Below are 21,402 nucleotides of genomic sequence, written 5' to 3' on the forward strand. Positions count from 1 at the left end.
AACCTGGCTTTTTCTTTCCTCCTGCCTTCTCTTCTCCTGCCACTGCCTCCCATTGGCTAAAACGAAGCCTGAAGCCAGATGCTCTGGGAGCCTGAGAAACTGCCCCCTACAAGACTCAGCCCACTGCAATACAGAGCAGAGCAGAGGGGCACGGAAGGGATCTGTAGCAAATGGTAGAGAATGACCATTCAGTAGAAATAGTTAAACAGGCTTGGTAATACCTTTGTTGTAAAACCTTTAAAATATCAGATACACTTGCGCATAACAAAATAATTCCTTTAAAAATAGACTGCAAGACTGGGCGCGGTGGCTCATGCCTGTAATCCCACATTGGGAGGCCGAGGCAGGCGGATGATGAGGTCAAGAGATCAAGACCATCCTGGCCAACATGGTGAAACCCCGTCTCTACTAAAAATACAAAAATTAGCCGGGCATGGTGGCACGCGCCTGTAGTCCCAGCTACCCGGGAGGCTGAGGCAGGAGAATCGCTTGAACCTGGGAAGCGGAGGTTGTGGTGAGCCGAGATGGCGCCACTGCACTCTGTCTCAAAAAAATAAAAAATAAAAAAAATTGACTGCAATCCATATAGACTAGTTCACACCTCTTCTCACACCCCCATCCTACTACGCGATTCTGAATACTACTGTGTCTAGTCTGCTATAACGACATTTAAAGATGGATTTTCAGTGTCAGACATTTTGCATTTTCTGAGCTGAAATCTCATGAGGGTTGCTATAGAAGAGGGAGATGCACATTCCATGTCACAGAAGTAAAAGCTCACCCAGAGTGTGGTTATAGGGCAGCAATGTCATGGCAACTGAACTCTGGTTTTGGGGCTCTCAAGGGATTGCTGTGTGTCCTTGGAGAGGGTCACAAAATCTCTGGACTCACGTGTAAAAAACGGAAATCATACCCATCAGGGTGGTTTACGTCCGCTCACAGTCCACTCCGCTCCTCTTCTTTGCCTTCCAAGAAGGGTCCAAAATGGTTTTTGAAAGAAACGATGAGCCGGACTAAGAAAACAGATAATGTGCCCACGGCCACAGAGCTGGCAGATGAGAAGGAATTCGGTCTCTGCGTTTCCACACCAAGGCCCTTTCCACTCACCCACCGCTTCTCTTCCTGCCCGGGGCATCTGCTGGCGGAGGAAGGCTTGTCCACGGAAAGGCAAAAGCGACTCCCGATCAAAATCCGGGGGCACCTGGTAGCGCTCTCCACGCCAGCAGAAACGCCCAACTGACTTCTTAATGGAGGGAAACCCCGGGCTTGGCCCGCCGACTGAGGCGCCCGCGTTGCGGGTTTTGGGGGCCCCTCTGCCTCTGCGCACCGGGCGGCCCCGGATCCCCTCGGCTCTTCCCGCCGCCTCCCGGGTCCAGGGATTCTAACGGGGCCGCGTGCCCGGGGCGGGGCCACGCGCGATTGGCCGCGCGGCATCGGGGGCGGGTCCGCCGCTGGCCGGCCGGGCGGGCGCCGACAATGAGCCTCCATAAAAGGGAGCGGCGGGGGGCAGGGGCCCCGGATTGAGCCCTCCCCGCCCGGGCTCCCGACGCGCCGAGGTCTCGGGGAGGCCCGGACGCGCCGGTCGCAGGCCCGGCGGGCGGGCGGCGGGGAGGTGGCTGCGCAGGGCGGGCGGCGGGCCCGGCGCTGTTCCTGCCAGGAGGCGGGAGGTGGTTGCCGGCTGCGCGCCGAAGCCTGCGCGCCAGTCCTCCGGCCAGCGCTATCGCCCACGGCCGCACCATGGCCCTAAAGGCCGAGGGCGCCGCACTCGACTGCTTCGAGGTGACGCTCAAATGCGAGGAAGGGGAGGACGAGGAGGAGGCCATGGTGGTGGCCGTAATTCCGCGGCCAGAGCCGATGCTCAGAGGTGAGGATGGAGGGGATCCCACTTCCGCGTCACGGTGCGGGGCCCGGGCCGGGGCCGTCCCTCCCCAGTCGGGGTCCGGGACCCGGGCACCTTCTCACCCCCTTCAGCCTGGGGCCCAGGTTTCCCTCTCGGATCTGGGTCCAGGACGCGCTCTTGCACCTCCCCCACCATGGTTTAGAAGCTCAGGCCTCCTGGATTTCCCCCTCCCTCCCTCTTTCCCCCGCCCAGGGTCTGGAGACTTCGATCCACGCCCCGCACGCTCCGGATCTTCCGGTGCCCAAGCGCCCCCTCTCCCGGGCCCAGCACCGGAGGCCGGATCCCCAGAGGCACTGAGGTGGTTGCGGCCGCCGTCTCACAGCCTCGGAGGCGGAGGCAAGCACAACGGCCGGGCTGTGTTCTAGTCCGAGGGGCAGCGAAGCCTCTAGGCCGGAGACTGCAGGCGGGCGCCGCTGCCGACCTCCAGGAGAATTTTAAGGGCTCTCCGAGCATAACGCTTTCCTGCCCACCACCCCGCTTCATCCCCATTCCCAGGCCTTCCACTTGCAGGAGCCACAGGTGTCAGGTTCTGGAGAGAAGGGATGAATGGGACTGCATACAACAGCTAGTTTGGAAAAGCAGTGCAGTGCTAGAATGAGATTAGCTTTGGGAGTGGATGGGAGGAACAGTCTCAGAATACTCGCTGTCCCCTCCCGCTTCACCGATTTCTAGTCCTCAGGAGCTTGCAAACCATAAGAAAACAAAGAGCCATCTTTGTGGGAGAGTTAATATGCATGAAAATGCAAATATCTTTCCATTCTCCCACCCCGCTTTTCTTAAGCGGGATAGTACCCAGAAGAGGTTGAGAGCAGCAAGGCCATTCATTGAACTTCAGCCGAACAGAATGATGTCTGTCTGCATTGCCTGTCATCCTTTTTGGAACTGGAAGGGTTATAAAATTCATGAAGGAAATAAAGGTCACCTCCCTTCTTGGAGCATTTAGTCCAAAAGACAGGTTGTTTTCCTACTTCTGCTAATATTTGTTGAGTGTGCATTGGGCATTGTCAGAGGCTGTCTCAGTTAATCCTCTCAACCCTGCAAGGGTGGCCTTATCCCCACTGTTAGGGCGAGAATAGACAGGTGAATTCATTCAACCAATATTCACTGGACATCTACTTTAGGCTGTTTAGGCTAGTGTTTTTAGGCTGGGAAGTAGTAGCAGTAAACAGAGCAACCAAAACCCTGTTTTTGAAGAACATATATATACCAATGGCTAAAGACAGAGAAATAGGTTCGTGTATGGTATGTTGGGTGGCAGTAAATGGTTCAGAGATCACTAAAGCAGGAAAAGGAGAAAGAGGGGGAATGGGTATTTAATTGGATATATCGAGTGGTTCAGAAAGGGTTTTCTAATAAGGTGAATTTTGAGCACAGACCCGAAGGAATTGAGGATGCCAACCTTGCAGATATCTGCAGGAAGAGCACTTCAAGCCGAATAGCAAGTGCAAAGGTCCGGCAGCACAAACTTCTGCAAATATTTCGGTGGAGAGAGGAAGATCGAATTCAAGGTTTTTGACCTGAGCAACTGGAGAAACAGCCTTCTCATTTTCCGAGATGGGGAAGGCTGCAGTGCTCGTGGGAGACTGGGAGTGAAAGTTTGAATATGATTAAGTTTGAGATGCCTATTTATGACATATTCAGGTGGAGAGGTCAACTAAGCAGTCAGATACGTGTGCCTGGATTTCTTGGGAGTATCTGGCTAGTGGCGTAAACAGAAATTGCCAGCAGGCAGACAGTGGGATGAGAAGGAAGTAGAGAAGTGTCTAAGGACTGAGTCCTGGGAAACTCCAGTGATGGCAGGTTGGAGACCGAGTCATTCCCTCATCACACATTACTAAATGCCACTACATGCCAGGAGATACAGATGCCAGAGATACAGATGCAAAACATCAGAAATCTGTGTGGTCATGGATTTTTTTTTTTTTTTTTGAGACAGAGTTTTGCTCTTTTTGCCCAAGCTGCAGTGCAATGGCACGATCTCGGCTCACTGCAACCTTTGCCTCCCGGGTTCAAGTGATTCTCCTGCCTCAGCTTCCAGAGTAACTGGGATTACAGGCATGTGCCACCACGTCCAGCTAATTTTGTATTTTCAGTAGAGATGGGGTTTCTCCATGTTGGTGGGGCTGGTCTCGAACTCTCAACCTCAGGTGATCCACCCGCCTTGGCCTCCCAAAGTGCTGGGATTCAGGCGTAAGCCACCATGCCTGGCCGTGGTCATGGATTCAGTGGTGTGGTAAGGAGACAGGCAGTGAACATCCCAAAAACAAGTGCCAGGTGGTGGTGACGTGTGCTGTGTTGGAGATGAAGCATAAGGGGAATGGGGTGCTCTGGTGAGGGGAGATGGTTCTTCAGCAACAAGCCAGAGGAAGGGAGGGAATATTGAGAAGAGATGAGGAAGAACCAGCACACGTAACTGAGAAAGAGTGCCAGGGAAGCAAAAGAAGAACCAACAGAAGGTCATGCCCTAGACGCAAGTGATGAAAATCAAGATGGAAGAGGTGATCGGCAGAGGACGAAGTTGAGAAACTGACTGCAGAGTTTAGCACTGCTGACTTGGATGAGAGCTGTTTTGGAAGACTAGTAGGGAAGAAAGCTGATTGCAACTGAGAGGTCAGGTTTTCTGCCCATGGTCGCATGAGAGATAGGTACAAGACATATCTCCTATCTCTTTCAAACACCACCTCTTGTATCCACGCAAGCCGAGGCTCCTGTTTATCATACCACCTCTTCCATGCAGCCCCCAGGTATTAGGGCCTCCTGTGTTTTAATTATGTCCCATCCTCTCTGGAAGGTAGGAGGGAGATGCAGCCGTGAAGGATCATGGGCACTTCGTAAAAGCACTGAGCTTCCAGGCTGATGCAGGTCTAAGGCTGCCTTCTTTGCTGAACTGGAAAGGGCTGATGCCCTGTGAAAGCTTATGGTCTGTCTGTGTACACAAAGAGCAGGTATCAGGCAGCAGTAGGAGTGGGACCGTGGCTGTAAATGCTCTGTGAGCACTGAGAAGGGAGGTGAGTTCTGAGGGGATGGGGTGGCCTTTAGAACGGGCACGGTGGCTCATGCCTGTAATCCCAGCACTTTGGGAGGCTGAAGCAGGAGGATCGCTTGAGCCTAGGAGTTCATAACCAGCCTGGGCAACATAGCAAGACCCCATCTCTTAAAAATTTTTTTTGTTAGCTGGGTGTGATAGCATGCATCTGTCTGTAGCCCTAGCTACTCAGGTGGCTGAGGCTGGAGGGGTCCTTTGAGTCCAGGAGTTCAAGGCAGCAGTAAGCTATGATAACGCCACTGTACTCCAGCCTGGGTGACAAAATGAGACCCCCATCTCTTAAAAAAAAAAAATTATTAGCCAGGTGTGGTGGCGCTCACCTGTAGTCCCAGGTGCTTGGCAGGCTGAAGCAGGAGGATCGCTTGAACCCAGGAGGTCAAGGCTGCAATGAGCTGAGATTGTGCCATTGCACTCCAGCCTGGGTGACAAAGTGAGACTCTGTCTCAAAATAAATAGATAAAATTTAAAAATTAAAAGAATTTACCGTCCTCACCCTCCAGAAAGTGTAGAAGTCAGATTTGGATGAAATCTATTGTCAGGGATTGGGGTTCTGGAAAGCTTCACAGGGATGATGTTGCCCAGCCCAATCAGGGTGGTCTGGACAGATGTGCAAAGGCTGGAGACCTGCAAGAATGCAGCCTGTTGGGAAAGTATGTGTAGTCCTAAGGTCCAAGACTAGATCAAGAGGAAGTATAGACGCGAGAGTCGTGGGATCCCGGGCACGTCTGCTGTGTTGAGTGTGGCGTGTGCCTCATGGGCTCCAGGGGAAGGAAGAAGGACACTTTTGACAGAAATGCTCTCCTCCCCCATCCCACTCAAACCACTGAGTCTGGAGACGTGCTAAGTGTTGTTGGCTGTGGGCACCTTTAGTGATAACACCCTCTCCCTCTCCCCTCACAGTAACCCAACAGGAGAAGACCCCACCGCCTAGACCCAGCCCGCTAGAGGCGGGCAGTGATGGCTGCGAGGAGCCCAAGCAGCAGGTGTCTTGGGAGCAGGAGTTCCTGGTGGGCAGCAGCCCAGGAGGCAGCGGGCGGGCACTGTGCATGGTGTGTGGCGCTGAGATCCGGGCACCCTCGGCCGACACGGCTCGCTCGCACATCTTGGAGCAGCACCCTCACACCTTGGACCTGAGCCCTTCTGAGAAGAGCAACATCCTGGAGGCCTGGAGTGAAGGGGTGGCCCTCTTGCAAGATGTGAGAGCTGAGCAGCCGTCCCCACCCAACTCAGGTAGTTGGTCCTGGGGCGGGCGAAGGGAGAAGTCAGACTTATTGGAGCTCTAGAAGCTCATTGTACTCTTGCTCCCTACAGACTCAGGCCAGGATGCCCACCCAGATCCAGACTCCAACCCAGACCCTGCCAGAATGCCAGCCGAAATCGTCGTTCTTCTTGACTCTGAGGATAACCCATCCCTCCCTAAAAGGAGCCGGCCCAGGGGACTCCGCCCCCTCGAGCTTCCTGGTTAGTCAGCAGAAAAGCCAGTGAGCCCCGGTGGAGGTGGGGGTTTGGGGACAGGGTGAAATACAGGCCCTGTGTTCTGGGCAGGTATCTTCAGGAGCCCTGGGGTGGCAGGGTTCGGGGATGGCCTCTTAAAAAGGGTATGAGGTCTTTTCTTTTTGCAGCTGTCCCTGTCACAGAGCCAGGAAATAAGAAGCCCCGTGGTCAGAGATGGAAGGAGCCCCCAGGGGAAGAGCCAGTCAGAAAGAAAAGAGGCAGACCTATGACCAAAAACCTGGACCCTGACCCAGGTGAAGGGGAGGCCTGGGGGAGGCGTGGGCTCTGGCTACAGTGCTCTGAGGAAATCCGCGTCAGTGAGGATGCAGCAGGGCCCGGGTGCAGGGCGCCTGCAACCCCTGAGGCTCTTTCACTCACAGTTCCATCCCGTCCTCCCTTCCAGAGCCCCCATCGCCAGACTCGCCCACGGAGACTTTCGCAGCACCAGCCGAGGTCCGACACTTCACTGATGGCAGCTTCCCCGCCGGCTTCGTCTTGCAGCTCTTCTCCCACACCCAGCTCAGGGGCCCAGACAGCAAGGACTCACCCAAAGACAGGGAAGTGGTGGAAGGAGGCCTTCCCCAGGCGGAAAGCCCCTCTCCAGGTGAGCCCTCCTGAGAGGGAAGCACAGTGGGGACCTCGCAGGCAGCGCTCCTGGGCCAGGCTTCGGAGAGGCTGCTCTGTGGCAGAGCCCAGGGTAGGGGTGGGTGGTGCTCAGGTTTCCTGGGACACGGGGCCAGGGCAGGGGGATCTGAATGATGAGGAAGGCTGGCCTGAAAGCTGAGCTTTCCTTTTTTGTTTGTTTGTTTTTTGAGACAGAATCTTGCTCTGTTGCCCAGGCTGGCAGGTAGTAGCACAAGCCCGGCTCACTACAACCTCTGCCTCCCAGGTTCAAGCAATTCTCCTGCCTCACCCTCCCTAGTAGCTGGGATTACAGGCGTGCACCACCACACCTGGCTAATTTTTGTATTTTTGGTAGAGACAGGGTTGCGCCATGTTGGCCAGGCTGGTCTCAAACTCTTGACCTCAGGTGATCCACCTGCCTTGGCCTCCCAAAGTACACCACGCCTGGCCTATTTTTTTTTATCTTTTGAGACAAGAGTCTTGCTCTGTCTCACTCAAAAGAGTGCAGTGGTGCGATCTCGGTTCAATGCAACCTCCACTTCCCAGGTTCAAGCGATTCTCCTGCCTCACCCTCCTGAGTAGCCGGGATTACAGGCGCGCGCCACCATGCCCAGCTAATTTTTGTATTTTTAGTAGAGACAGGGTTTCGCCATGTTGGCCAGTCTGGTCTCGAACCCCTGACCTCAGGTGATCCACCTGCCTCAGTCTCCCAAACTGCTAGGATTACAGGCATGAGCCACCGCACCTGACCAGATGGGCTTTTCTTAGTGTTTCCTTGTTTCCTGGAATTGGTCATTGGGTTGGGGGAGGCCAGTGTTTCCCAGAAGCCTGATACTGATTTCCACACATGCAGTTTGTTCTAGCTAGAGCCTGAGGGGTGCCCACCTTACCCTGGTGGAGCTGAGGCCCAGATGGGGCCACTCAGCAATTCAGTTAGGTGTCCAGAGAATAGACGAGATGAGCAGTGGACAGACACCTCCAGGGGACACCAGCTCAGTAAATTGCCTCATAACAGCAGTAAGTGCTTGTGTTGTTTGGTGTCCTACTGAGTTTAAGAAGCTTACATACAAGGCAAGTCGCGGTGGCTCATGCCTGTAATCCCAGCACTTTGGCAGGCTGAGGCGGGCAGATCACCTGAGGTCGGGAGTTTGAGACCAACCTGGCCAACATGGCAAAACCTCATCTCTACTAAAAATATAAAAATTAGCCAGGTGTGGTGGCAGGCGCCTGTAATCCCAGCTACTTGGGAGGCTGAGGCAGGAGAATCACTTGAACCTGGGAGGTGGAAGTTGCAGTGAGCCAAGATCGCGCCACTGCACTCCAGCCTGGGCAACAGAATGAAACTCTGTGTCTCCAAAAAAAAAAAAAAAAGAAGAAGCTTACATACAGTTTATTTGGCCCTTACAAAAATAACTTGTATAGAAGGGCACATGTCCATTCCTTTTTCCAAAAGGGAAAACCATTTCTCGAAGAAATGGTTCCTTCTTCCCCATGGTCCTTATGTCAGTTTCCTATTTGCTGCTGTAACAAACCACACAAACGTAATGGCTTAAAACAACACACATGGCTTGTGCCTGTAGTCCCAGCCACTTGGGAGGCTGAGACAGGAGGATTGTTTCAGCCCAGGAGTTCAAGGCTGCAACGAGCTATGATCACACCACTGCACTCCAGCCTGGACGACAGAATGAGACCCTCTCTAAAAACAAAACAAAACACAGATTTATTATTTTACAGTTCTGGAGGTCAGAGGTCCAAAATGGGTCTCACTGAGCTAAAATCAAGGTGTTGGCAGGGCTGTGTTCCTTCCTGGAAGCTCTAGGGGAAAATCTATTTTCTTGACTTGACCAGCTCCTAGAGGCTGCTTGCATTTCTTGGCTTGTGGCCTCCTTCCATCTTCAAAGGCAGCAGTGGCTAGTAGAGTCTTTCTCAGATACTGCCCTGGGTTCCGGCTCATCTGCCTCTTCCCCATTCAAGGACCCTCATGATTATATTGGGCTACTCAGTCCAGGATAATCTCTTTTTGAGTCTGCTGATGAGCAACCTTAATTTCATCTGTAACCTTCATTCCCCTTTGCCATGTAACAAAACATTCACAGGTTCCAGGAATTAGGGTGAGAGGCATCATTCTGCCAACCACACATGACCCAGCAGACAGAATTAGGATGAGACTGGAATGTAGTCCAGCAGGGCAGAGACCGAGCCTCGTCCTCTGTTCACCTCTCCATGCCAAGCATAGTTTACAGGCGCTCAGGAAATGCTTCTTGAAGAAGTGAATGGGTCAGGAGTGCATGTTTCCTTGTACCAACTTGTCTGAAATGTGTGTTTGGAACTAGAGCCATAGAATGATGGCCAACGAGGTGGCTGGAGGCTCTCTTGAGAACAGGGCTCTCAAAAAGCAGGTGTGCTTTTGTTTTTGTTTTTTGAGACAGAGTCCCTGCCCAGGCTGGAGTACAGTGGCGCCATAATAGCTCACTGCAGCCTCAAACTCCCAGGCTCAAGCAGTCCTCCTGCCACAGCTTCCTGAGTAGCTGGGACCACAGGTGTGCATCTCCACACCAGACTAATTCTTAAATTTTTTGTAGAGACAGGTTTTCGCTGTGTTGCCCAAGCTAGTCTCCAACTCCTGGGTGCAAGCAGTCCTCCCACCTGGGCCTCCCAAAGTTCTGGGATGACAGGTGTGCATAAAGAAAAAAGCCTTGGCTAGGCACAGTGGCTCACAGACCTGTCATTCCCAGCACTTTGGGATGCCAAAGTGGGAAGATTGCCTGAGGCTAGGCGTTCGAGACCAACCTGAGCAACATAAGGAGACTCCATCTCTAGAAAAATTTTTAAAATTAATTGGGCATGTTGGTGCGCACCTCTAGTCCCTACTAAGACTAGGGGCTAAGGCAAGAGGATCACTTGAGCCCAGGAATTTGAGGTTGCAGTAAATTCTGATTGTACTCCAATCAGATTGTACTACTGTACTCCAGCTTGGGCAACAGAGCTAGACTGTCTCAAAAAAAAACAAAGAAAAAAGCCAGCGTATTATGTACTCCTTTAGTCACACTCCACTCACCCCTCACAAGGTTTTTCACTGCTATAACATTCTTAATTTGGTTTGTATCCTTCAGCGAGAGCTCTCTGTGTGTTTGCGTGTGTGTGTAGTTGCTTTTGTTTATTTGCCTAAATTTGGGCCCCCCGTTTTGTGATCTCAAGGCAGGCCTCACCCTTTCACGTAGATCACAGTTTTAACTGTCTCAAGTTTCAGCTTGAGTCACATTCCAGTCCTGGCTCCCTGAGACCGTGTGTGCTGCTTGGACTTGAGCGTGTCCCGAGTCTCCTGGTTCTCTCCGGTGGATCCCTGCTCTAAATGGCTGACCTCTTCCACTGTCTAATGGGTCTTCTGGTTTCATTCTCGAAAGGGAGCCTTCATTTCGAGTCCTGGGGTACCCTGTGCGCAAACTCCACCTTTCTGGAGTGGTGAGTAGATGAGAAGAGAATCCCTGAGATTTTAGGTTTCTTTGGGGTGAGTGGGCAAAGTCTGAGAGGAAGGGGCTTCAGCAGGCTGCTTGAGTGATCTGAGAGGGGCGGAGGTGATTGTAGGGTGTTGTCAGCAGTGGCAGCCTTCGTGGAGGTTGGAGATGCCTGGGAAACCACAGAAGATACCTCAGTGTTACACAAGTGTTCCTGGAGCCTGTGCCCGAGGGAAGCGCCCTGGGAGATGGCATGAGTGAGACAGCCTTTGTCCCCCAAAACTCTGTGTCCAGGTATATAGGCTGGAGGCAGTAAATCTTTAAAAACCAGGGGCCCCCATGGCGGTTCTTTGCAGAGCAGAGGCTCTGGACCTGTGGTTTCAGACGGTCTCACGAACCCAAAGCTTGGATAGATTTCTAAGAAACCTGTGAAGCTTCGACCAGAATGGCTCTACTTTCTGTGTTCTTATGTACGTATTGAAGTTCTCTGAAGACTTTATTTAAATAAAGATCCTGCCACTTTAAAAAAAATTAGAGGTGTAGAAATTGTGGATTTAGCAGTTGGAAAAGGCCACCTATGGTCAGGTTAGCTGAGCTGATGAATGCGAATGTGAGGTACTCTGGGAAGACTCTAGAACCTTCTGAGGACCTTGCTGGAGGAGGATGGGGAGAGTGTGCAGGCCAGGAGAGGAGGTGGGCCACAATGACCCACTGACAAGTAATGGAAAGAGGAGCCTCTCTTTCTTGCTGGTGTTTTTCTTCCTTTTTTTTTTTTTGGAGACGGAGTCTCGCTCTGTCGCCCAGGCTGGATGCAGTGGCGTGATCTCGGCTCACTGCAAGCTCTGCCTCCCAGGTTCATGCCATTCTCCTGCCTCAGCCTCCCAAGGAGCTGGGACTACAGGCATCGACCACCACACCTGGCTAATTTTTTGTATTTTTAGTAGAGACGGGGTTTCACCATGTTAGCCAGGATGGTCTCGATCTCCTGACCTCGTGATCTGCCCACCTCAACCTCCCAAAGTGCAGGGATTACAGGCATGAGCCACTGCACCTGGCCTGTATTTTTCTTTTTTTTTTTTTTTTTGGAGATGGAGTTTTGCTCTTGTCGCCCAGGCTGGAGTGCAGTGGCGCGATCTTGGCTCACTGAAACCTCCGCCTCCCTAGTTGAAGCGATTCTCCTGCCTCAGCCTCCTGAGTAGCTGGGATTACAGGCGTGCGCCACCATGCCTGGCTAATTTTTTTGTATTATTAGTAGAGATCGCGTCTCACCCTATTGGCCAGGCTAGTCTCAAACTCCTGACCTCAGGTGATCCGCCCACCTCGGCCTCCCAAAGTGCTGGGATTACAGGCATGAGCCACCATGCACGGCCCTCGCTGGTGTTAGTTTAAGTAGAACCTAGGGATCTGGCTTAGGATACCTTGGCAAGAACTTGTGCCGGGCGCGGTGGCTCACGCTTGTAATCCCAGCACTTTGGGAGGCCGAGGCGGGCGGATCACGAGGTCAGGAGATCGAGACCACGGTGAAACCCCGTCTCTACTAAAAATACAAAAAATTAGCCGGGCGTGGTGGCGGGCGCCTGTAGTCCCAGCTACTCGGAGAGGCTGAGGCAGGAGAATGGCGTCAACCCGGGAGGCGGAGATTGCAGTGAGCCGAGATTGCACCACTGCACTCCAGCCTGGGCGACAAAAAAAAAAAAAAAAAAAAAAAAAAAAAAAATTAAAAAGAACTTGTGTTTGCAGGCCGGACAAAGGAGGAAGCGGAGTGAGAGAGTGAGCATGTGTGTGCATAAGTGTGAGTGTGAGCTTCACAAGGGTGTTTTTTGTTTGTTTGTTTGTCACCCAGGCTGGAGTGCAATGGTGCAATCTTGCCTCACTGCAACCTCTGCCTCCCAGATTCAAGTGATTATCCTGCCTCAGCCTCCCAAGTAGCTGGGATTACAAGCGCCTGCCACCACACCCGGCTAATTTTTATATTTTTAGTAGAGATGAGGTTTCACCATGTTGGCCAGGCTGGTCTTGAACTCCTGACCTCAAGTGATCCGCCCACCTCCGCCTCCCAAAGTGCTGGGATTACAGGCATGAACCGCCACGCCTGGCAGGGGTGTTTATTTTTGTTCACTATTGTATCTTTTTTTTTTTTTTTTGAGGCGAAATTTCACTCTTATTGCCCAGGCTGGAGTGCAGTGGCGCGATGTCGGCTCACCGCAACCTCTGCCTCCCAGGTTCAAGCGATTCTCCTGCCTCACCCTCCCTAGTAGCTGGGATTACAAGCATGTGCCACTATGCCTGGCTAATTTTGTATTTTTTTTTTTTTTAGTGGAGACAGGGTTTCTCCATGTTGGTCAGGCTGGTCTCAAACTCCCGACCTCAGGTGATCTGCCAACCTCGGCCTCCCAAAGTGCTGGGATTACAGGCGTGAGCCACCGCGCCAGGTCTCACTGTTGTATCTTTACCATCTAGAACAGTGCCTGGCACAAAGAGAGCCCCTGGTAAAAAAAATTCATGGAAAAGATGAGTGAATGATTGATAGCTGCCTTTTCTTGCCATTCTGGTGGTGACATTTCTGGGAAAGAGGGGCATTTCTGGGGCAGGGGTGCAAAAGGGCTCAGTTTGTCCCAGAGACTGCTAAATCCTCCCAGCTCACTTTTTTTTTTTTTTTTTTTTATGGCCCTGGGATTCTGATCTCTACCAGATCTCAGGCCTCGCTCTCCCAACCTCCGCACCTACCCTTACCTCTGCTCTCCTTGCCACCAAGAATAACTGGCACTAGCCGGGCACAGTGGCTCAAGCCTGTAATCCCAGCACTTTGGGAGGCCGAGGTGGGCGGATCATGAGGTCAGGAGATCGAGACCATCCTGGCTAACACGGTGAAACCCCGTCTCTACTAAAAATACAAAAAAATTAGCCGGGCGTGTTGGCGGGCGCCTGTAGTCCCAGCTACTCGGGAGGCTGAGGCAGGAGAATGGCGTGAACCCAGGAGGCGGAGCTTGCAGTGAGCCGAGATCGCGCCACTGCACTCCAGCCTGGGGGACAGAGAAAGACTCCGTCTCAAAAAAGAATAACTGGCACTTAATTCTCTTAGCTTGGGAAGTCCCTACCTATTGAGCCCTTACTATGTACTGAACTTTTTTTTTTTTTTTTTTTGAGTTGGGGTTTCTCTGTCGCCCAGGCTGGAGTACAGTGGTGTAATCTCCACTCACTGCAACCTCCGCCCCCCAGACTCAAGTGATCCTCCCACCTCAGCCTCCTGAGTAGCTGGGATTACAGCCGTGCACCACCACACCTGGATACTTTTTGTATTTGTTTTGTAGAGACCGGGGTTTCGCCATGTTGCCCAGGCTGGTCTCCTGAGCTCAGGGGATCTGCCTGCCTTGGCCTCCCAAGGTGCTGGGATTATAGGCATGCACCACTGCGACTGGCCTGAACTCTTAATGTTACCTCATTAAATCCATACAAACATCCTCTAAAGTATCATGATTTCCATTTTACAGAACAGAAAACTGAGCCATGGAGAGGTTAGGTACCTCCCTCAGGGCCACTCACCTAGTAGGTGGCAGCTTGTTGTCTTTCTTTTTTTTGTTTGTTTGTTTGTTTTCAAGCAATCGCTTGAAATCCAGCCTCCTGAGTAGCTGGACTACAGGCCCCCGCCACCACACCCAGTTAATTTTTGTATTTTTAGTAGAGATGAGGTTTCACCATGTTGGCCAGGCTGGTCTCGAACTCCTGACCTCAAATGATCTGCCCACCTCGGCCTCCCAAAGTGCTGGGATTACAGGCTTGAGCCACTACGCCTGGCAGCCTGATGTATTTCCACTCGACCCACTCAGACACCTTGCCTGTAAGCAGTGTCCCCTGCCCCCAACCCCCCTCCCTCTGGCACCCAGGCTGAATTCCCTGCCTTCTCTCCAGCTTATGTAACTGAACTGCTCCTAGCAAAGGCTGGCCCCTGCCCTCATCACTAAAGCCCATCCTACCTCCCCCTTGTCACAATGCCCCTGGGTCTTCCCCATCAGCCTACACAAAGCTGTTATTTCTTCTTTCTTAGCCCCTCGTCCCCCTAGCCACTGTCTTCATTTGTCCCTATACCTTTTCAGTAAAGCTGGACTGTGTTTTCTGTAGCAGCTGCTTCCCATCTCACACACACTTGATCTTAGCCAAAAGGCCGAGAAGCGATGCTTCCCATCTCTCTCTGGAATCTGCTTCAAACTTTCATCCTCAGCACTCCACACTAAAATTGCTCATTTGGCAAGGTCGCCGTTGACTTCCATAAAATTCAGTAGTCTGTTCTTGGTGTTTCTCTTTTTTTTTTTTTTTTTTTTTTCCCCGAGATGGAGTCTAGCTCTGTTGCCCAAAATGGAGTGCAGTGGCATGATCTCAGCTCACTGCAGCCCCTGCCTCCCAGGTTCATGTGATTCTCCTGCCTCAGCCTCCCAAGTAGCTGGTATTACAGGCGCCTGCCACTATGCCCAGCTAATTTTTGTATTTTTAGTAGAGATGGGGTTTCACTGTGTTGGCCAGGCTGGTCTCGAACACCTGACCTCGTGATCCGCCTGCCTCGGCCTCCCAAAGTGCTGGGATTACAGGCGTGAGCCACCGTGCCTGGCAGTCCTTCTTTTTTTTTTTTTTTTTTTGAGATGGAGTTTCACTCTTGTCGCCCAGGCTGGAGTGCAGTGGCGTGATCTCGGCTCACTGCAACCTCCACTTCCTGGGTTCAAGCAATTCTCCTGCCTCAGCCTCCCGAATAGCTGGGATTACAGGCGTGCACCACCTCACCCAGCTAATTTTGTATTTTTAGTAGAGACAGGGTTTCATCATGTTGGTCAGGCTAGTCTCAAACTCCTGAATTCAAGTGATCCGCCCGCCTCGGCCTCCCAAAGTGCTGGGATTACAGGCATGAGCCACTGCACCTGGCTGGTCCTTCGCTTTCTGATCTGGCGGTTACAGTGGGCCGATCACTCACTCCTTCCTGGAGACAGCTTTCTTCCCTTGGCTTTTCCGGCAGCTGCTCGCCTGGTGTTCCTCTTCCCTCACTAACTGTTCCTTCTCAGTTTCTCTTGCCGCTCACTCTCAGCTCCCATTGTTGGAACACGTCATATCATTGTCTGCCTTTCCCTTTCTAGAATGTAAGGGCCTGCACGTTAGGGTGTTTGCGTCCTGCACTGTAATATCCCCGGTAGCCAGAACAGTGCCTGGCACAGCGTAGGCCCAGCTTATGTGTTTGGTGAATGAGTAAGTGCTTAAGTATCCCCAGCCATGGGTCAGTGTCGCTACTCGCTCCCTGGGAGATCTCATCTAGGTTCACAGCTTTCAATGCCGTGTGTGTGCTTGTAACGCTTATCTTGGCAGCTCCTTCCTGGTTCCATCCTCTTTTTCCAGTTGCCCAGGTGGTATCTCTACATGATTGTCTAAAAGATCTCAAACATTGCGCCACTGCACTCCAGCCTGGCGACACAGCGAGACTCCGTCTCAAAAAAAGAAAAAAATCTCAAACTCAGCACATTGAAACTGAACCCCCCAGTCTCCCCAATGCACCCCACCCCCAGACTCCACAATTTTCCCTTTCCCAATGAACAGGCAGCACCAGGCTTCAGTTTGCTGTGGCCACACCCACACAGTCCTCTTCTTTCTCCAGCCCAGCATCTGTCCAGCAGCCGATCCTCCAAAACAAGTTCAGCGCTCACACTGCTGTCACCACATCCACTGCCGCTACCCTAGTCAGGGCCGGCTCTCGCCTGGTTCCTGTAACAAACCTAAGCCAGGTCTCCTGGCTGCTGAGCTTTGCCTGCTATGCTCTGCTCTCCTGTAGCAGCCAGAGTGTCCCTGCTGAGAACACAAGTCAGATCCAGTCACTCCTCTACTCACAGCCTTTCTGTACTGCTGCTGTTGCACTCCAGATAAAAGCCAGAGCCTTCGTGGTGACCAGTGAGCTCCCCACAGGCTCCTTACCTCTCCCCCTACACCCCGCTCCCCACACAGGCACTGACCTTGCTGTTCCTGGGGAAGCCAGCGTGCTCCACCAGGGCGTCCATACTTGCTCCTCCCTCTGCTCAAAATGCTGTTCCCTCACCTGTCTGCCTCGCTGGCTCCTCGCTCCCTCTGTGTCTCTGGTCCCCTGTCAGCTCTCTGCTATCCTATCTCCTTTGCCTGGTGTACTTTGCTACTTTGCGTCTGTCCATATATAACATACTGCATTTTTTATTTGTTTATCCTACTTATTGGCTCTGATAACTAGAATGTGAAGTCCCAGAAGGCCACTTAGGGAGCTCCATTCACCGCTGTACCCCAGCAATCCGAACGGCATTGGGCATATAGTGCTCAATAAATTATTGTCAAATTAATGAACAAATGAGATTCAGTGTTCCTTCAGGGAGCCTATAGTTTATCAGGGAGACAAACTAGCTTCTGGGAACACGGAATAGAATTTGGTAGGTGATAAAAATTCGGTGGCAGCCACTAAGTCATTTTAAATTCCAGCACATTGCACAGCAAAATTGTACCTGTTTTCTCTGCCACATTTTAAATAATCATGTCTCTAAAAACGGTAGAAAAGGACACACACAAATGAATCCTTCCCAATATAGACAGTGGAGTAGTTGAAATCACCCTTTTCTGTTTTTGCCTTTCAATGTAACGTAACTTTTTTTTTTTTTTTTTTTTTTTTTGAGACAGTCTCGCTCTGTCTCCCAGGCTGGAGTGCAGTGGCATGATCTTGGCTTACTGCAACCTCCACCTCCCAGGTTCATGCGATTCTCCCGCCTCAGCCTCCTGAGTAGCTGGGATTAGAGGGGTGCACCACTATGCCTGCCTAATTTCTTTGTATTTTAGTAAAAGGTTTCTCCATGTTAGCCAGGTTGGTCTCAAACTCCTGACCTCAAGTAATCTGCTCACCTTGGCCTCCCAAAGTGCTGGGATTACAGGCATGAGCCACCATGCCCAGCCCTAATGGAACGTAACTTTTGCACACGTCCCTGTTGCGTGCTCGTTTTTTATGGCTGCACACAGCCATGGCAGTCCTCTTTCCTCTGCCTCGAGGCCCAGCTTTGCCCATTATGAGTGCCTTCTCCATACTGCTAAGGTGGACGCCTGGTCTTGGTGATGTAGGTGTTGACACTCGGGAGATAAAGAGCCTGGCGGAAGTTCGCCAGGGGTCTTTTCTCTCCCCAGTGTAGTCTCTCATGAGCTCCTTGGTGGGCACAGCTATCCCTTAGACTGCTTCTGGGTGTTCCCACCCCATCACCTCTGCCCCACTCAGGCAGAACCCGTTAGGCTAGGATGCTCAGTAAGTTTGAGAGAAAATGGAGTTGCAGGTAGGAGTTACAGGAAGAGGCACGCAGCACCGGGCGTCCTTGTGCCAAAATACATACAGGAGGAATGCGGCCTGGCTTCATCTGGCTTGTCCCTAGGGAGGCTATGAGCCTCATTTTCTAGCTGGCGGCAGTCCTCCTCGATCACCCAGGAGTGGAGCTCCCTGCCATCCTTGGGCTTCCCCTCATGCCAGGCACTGGGCTGTGGACATAATGAAAGCCCTGGAAATGTGGGTACAGTTTGCAGAGCTTCCAGGGAGCATCCTCGTGGTGGGGTGCCTGGGGGGCTCTGACTGCTCTCTGCTCTCATCCCTGCCCAGCTCCCCCTCCGGGGCTCCGCGGGACACTGGATCTCCAGGTTATCCGCGTGCGGATGGAGGAGCCCCCAGCAGTCAGCCTCCTGCAAGACTGGTCCAGGCATCCCCAGGGCACCAAGCGTGTGGGAGCAGGTGACACCTCAGACTGGCCGACAGTTCTGTCAGAATCCAGCACTACTGTGGCGGGGAAGCCGGAGAAAGGGAATGGGGTGTAAATTCTTGCTTTCCTGGGGAGGGAGGGAGGGAGGAGGCAGCGTCCCCCAGTGGCTTATAACTCGGACCTGCCTGGCTCACCCACCTGGTCGAGAGAGTAGAAACAGGTGCCAGGGCAGGAGGGGGCGGGGGCAGCATCCACTGTTATTTTAGGGCACTGGAAAGTGTCTGTTCCTGGCCAGGCCTGAGGTCGGCGAGGGTGGCCGAGGCTGTTGTGCAGTAGGGCACTGGGCCTGTGGAGAACACCTACCCCAGTCCTTCGCTGACCCCCACCTCTCTTTGTCCCTCATGACCTCCTCCCACCCTTCCCCTGCTCCCCACCATTCTCCCTTGGCACAGTGCCTTACACAAGAGTGGTCATAAGGGGGTTTGAACTGAGTCCCACTACCTCGGGGGACACCTCCCCTCCCCACTTGTTCAGGCTTCTAAACCAGGAGGCCTCCATTACCTCTTCCTGTCCCACCCCTGCAGAGGCCTGAAGCTGGGCCTGGGCACCCCATTCACTCCTGTTCTCATTTACATCTGTTTTCCTGTTGTATATATCACCTTTGTTGACAATAAATTATTTTTTTTTATTAAGAGTTCCGTCTGGGCCATCATTGGGGAAAAGGGTTTGCTAGCAGGATACCTGGCCACGTAGAGCAACCTTGAGGGGCAGGAGGGTTGAAAGATGGTCCTCGGGGAAGCCAGGGAGCCACCTCTCCCGAAGGTGGGACAGCACCAGGGCAGGCCTCTGTGGAGCCTAGGAACGAGGGCTGACTTATGCTGTCAGTCACCTGTGGCCGTCTCACCCCCTTCCTTCCTCTCTGCTCTGGAAATGGGGTCAGAAACAGTTTTCTTTAACATTGTACCTTCTGGCTCACCTGGTAGGCCTCTGCCCAAAAGAGGTCACTGTAGAAGCCCAGGGCTGCTCACAACCAGGGAGCTGGGAATTAGCCTGAGCTTGCTTGCTTGCTTTTTCTTTTCTTCTTCTTTTTTTTTTTTTTTTTTTTTTTTTTTTTGAGACAGAGTTTCATTCTTGTTGCCCAGGCTGGAGTGCAGTGGTGCGATCTCGGCTCACTGCAACCTCCACCTCCTGGGTTCAAATGATACTCCTGCCTCAGCCTCCCTAGTAGCTGGGATTACAGGCATCCACCACCATGCCCATGCCCCAGCTAATTTTTTGTATTTTTAGTAGAGGCAGAGTTTCACTATGTTGGCCAGGCTGGCCTCGAACTCCTGACCTCAGGCGATCCACCCGCCTCAGCCTCCCAAAGTGCTGGGATTACAGGCATTAGCCACCACGCCCAGCTTATCCTGAGCTTTCTAAAGTGAAATGGCGGTAGCCAGCTTGCAGGTAGAAAGATGCCTCTCCTCCCTTTCCGTGTGATGGTGAGGGGCACAGGGGTCCTAAACTCAGCCCTGCCTTCTCCAGCCCTACAGACCTGCACCCTCAGCTGTCCAACTTCATCCCACTCAACCCTTGGCTTAATTAAACCCAAACGCTTGCTGATTTCCCCTATTCCCCGGACCATGAGGAGGCCACTTTGGGTTTCTTCACCGGATTCCTTACCTTCCTAAACTAAACCAACAGGGGCCAGATCTGTGCGTGGTTTTCCCTTTGGTGAGATGGAGCACACAGGCAGCCCCCTCTCAAACCCCAGCTGCACTGTCCTGTTTAGAGCCTATGGCAGGTGTGGCAAGCAGGACTGTATACCTCTGCACCAGCTGACAAATGTGCACATAGGAGAAGTGGGGGCACAGGTAGGACTCGGAGGGTAGCTATTCCTGTAGGACACTGACACCACCACGTTTTGTTTTGTTTTGTTTTGTTTTTTTTATTTGGAGTTGCTCTGTTGCCCATGCTGGAGTGCAGTGGTGCAATCTTGGCTCACTGCAACCTCTGCTTCCCAGGTTCAAGAATCAAGCGGTTCTTCTGCCTCAGCCTCCCGAGTACCTGGGATTACAGGCGTGTGCCACCATGCCTGGCTAATTTTTGTATTTTTTGGTAGAGATGGGGTTTCATCATGTTGGCCAGGCTGGTCTCAAACTCCTGACCTCAGGTGATCTGCCCACCTTGACCTGGCAAAGTGCTAGGATTACAGGCGTGAGCCACTGTGCCCGGCCAACACTGCCAGATTTTGAGACTAACCAGGAAGTTCATCTCGGGCAGGCAGGGTCTGGGCCTGGGCAGCGTGTGCTGCGTGCTCACCTGATGGGGTGTCACCATGTGCCAAGCCAGGTATGAGGGATCTCACGACTTGGTGGGCTCCTGGGACATGGTCCCTTCTCCCCATCTGACAAGCTCAGCAGGAGCCTAAAAATATACAGGATCTTTGTCTAGGGGACATTAAAAGACAGTGAGGTGTGGTGGACAGAAGGCAGTGGCCAAGGCTTCAGGATGCCTTGTATCTAGTGTGGCTCCACCACTACATGAGGCAGGCAGGCCGGCCACAGAACTCCCATGTCTCAAACACCATTATCCGCAGATTGGCAAAACTTGTATCCTACCTGATAGGAAGGAATAAATAATGCTAAAAATCTGGTTCTGCAAGCACAAATACTGCAAATGGTTTTCTCTCATCCTTTCAATCCTGTGACTTGTGTTTACATTTATGCCAATGTGCTTTTAAAACAACATGACTGTGTTGCTGGGTGTTTACACTTGAGAAAACGTATGTAAAACTTTGTTGTAAAATTGTGAAGCTAAATGCACCTTTGCTGTTCTATGATTAATGGCTTGGCCTTCTAGACTGTGAGCTCCTGGGCAGGGACCAGGTTGTATTGACTTTGTTTTCCAAGTGTCCTGCCTGGGGCCTGGCACATAGTAGGTGCTCAATAAATGTTTCTCGAGTGCCCTCTGAGTGTGTATTCCTGTGTGATATTTTTCTAGTGCATGCTGGTCCCTGGAGTGTGGTTCTCAGCACAGGGTGGTTGCTACAGTGACTGTGGGTGGGAACTTCATCCCCACATTTTGGCCAATAGGGGTCTCCCCAGCCTCAGCCAGGGCCCTGGGGACTATGTGAATGTGTGTGGCCAGCAGCTGTGTGTGGCACCTCTGGGCTTCCAG

At 52.3% G+C, this 21,402-nt stretch overlaps 1 protein-coding gene across 8 annotated transcripts; it reads left to right on the forward strand.

The window, feature by feature from the left end:
- The first annotated feature begins 1,503 nt into the window (after nucleotides 1-1,503).
- On the forward strand, nucleotides 1,504-18,934 carry SPINDOC (spindlin interactor and repressor of chromatin binding). 8 transcript variants are annotated; one of them, XM_058438838.1, is made up of 7 exons: nucleotides 1,504-1,864; nucleotides 5,847-6,176; nucleotides 6,258-6,407; nucleotides 6,569-6,694; nucleotides 6,844-7,044; nucleotides 10,469-10,526; nucleotides 16,152-18,135. In XM_058438838.1, exons 1-7 carry the CDS (start codon nucleotides 1,738-1,740, stop codon nucleotides 16,699-16,701), a joined length of 1,542 nt encoding a protein of 513 aa, XP_058294821.1. In that variant the 5' UTR covers nucleotides 1,504-1,737; the 3' UTR covers nucleotides 16,702-18,135. The 8 variants fall into 8 exon arrangements, 7 of the variants coding, with proteins under 7 accessions (XP_058294821.1, XP_032009057.1, XP_032009059.1 ...); XM_032153166.2 differs by lacking the exon at nucleotides 16,152-18,135 and adding an exon at nucleotides 18,182-18,934 and having other exon boundaries at nucleotides 1,511-1,864; XM_032153168.2 differs by lacking the exon at nucleotides 16,152-18,135 and adding an exon at nucleotides 18,144-18,402 and having other exon boundaries at nucleotides 1,515-1,864.
- The last annotated feature ends 2,468 nt before the right edge of the window (nucleotides 18,935-21,402 follow it).

This window comes from Hylobates moloch, unplaced genomic scaffold, assembly GCF_009828535.3.
Source record: "Hylobates moloch isolate HMO894 unplaced genomic scaffold, HMol_V3 SCAFFOLD_5, whole genome shotgun sequence".
Classification (NCBI taxonomy): domain Eukaryota; kingdom Metazoa; phylum Chordata; class Mammalia; order Primates; family Hylobatidae; genus Hylobates; species Hylobates moloch.

Excerpts from the sequence above, each read along its gene's own strand:
- SPINDOC (XM_058438838.1), top strand. The coding sequence starts at position 1,738 with ATGGCCCTAAAGGCCGAGGGCGCCGCACTCGACTGCTTCGAGGTGACG. Across the intron at positions 6,177-6,257 it reads GCCGTCCCCACCCAACTCAG|ACTCAGGCCAGGATGCCCAC; the intron begins GTAGTTGGTCCT and ends TGCTCCCTACAG. Across the intron at positions 10,527-16,151 it reads AACTCCACCTTTCTGGAGTG|CCCAGCATCTGTCCAGCAGC; the intron begins GTGAGTAGATGA and ends TTCTTTCTCCAG.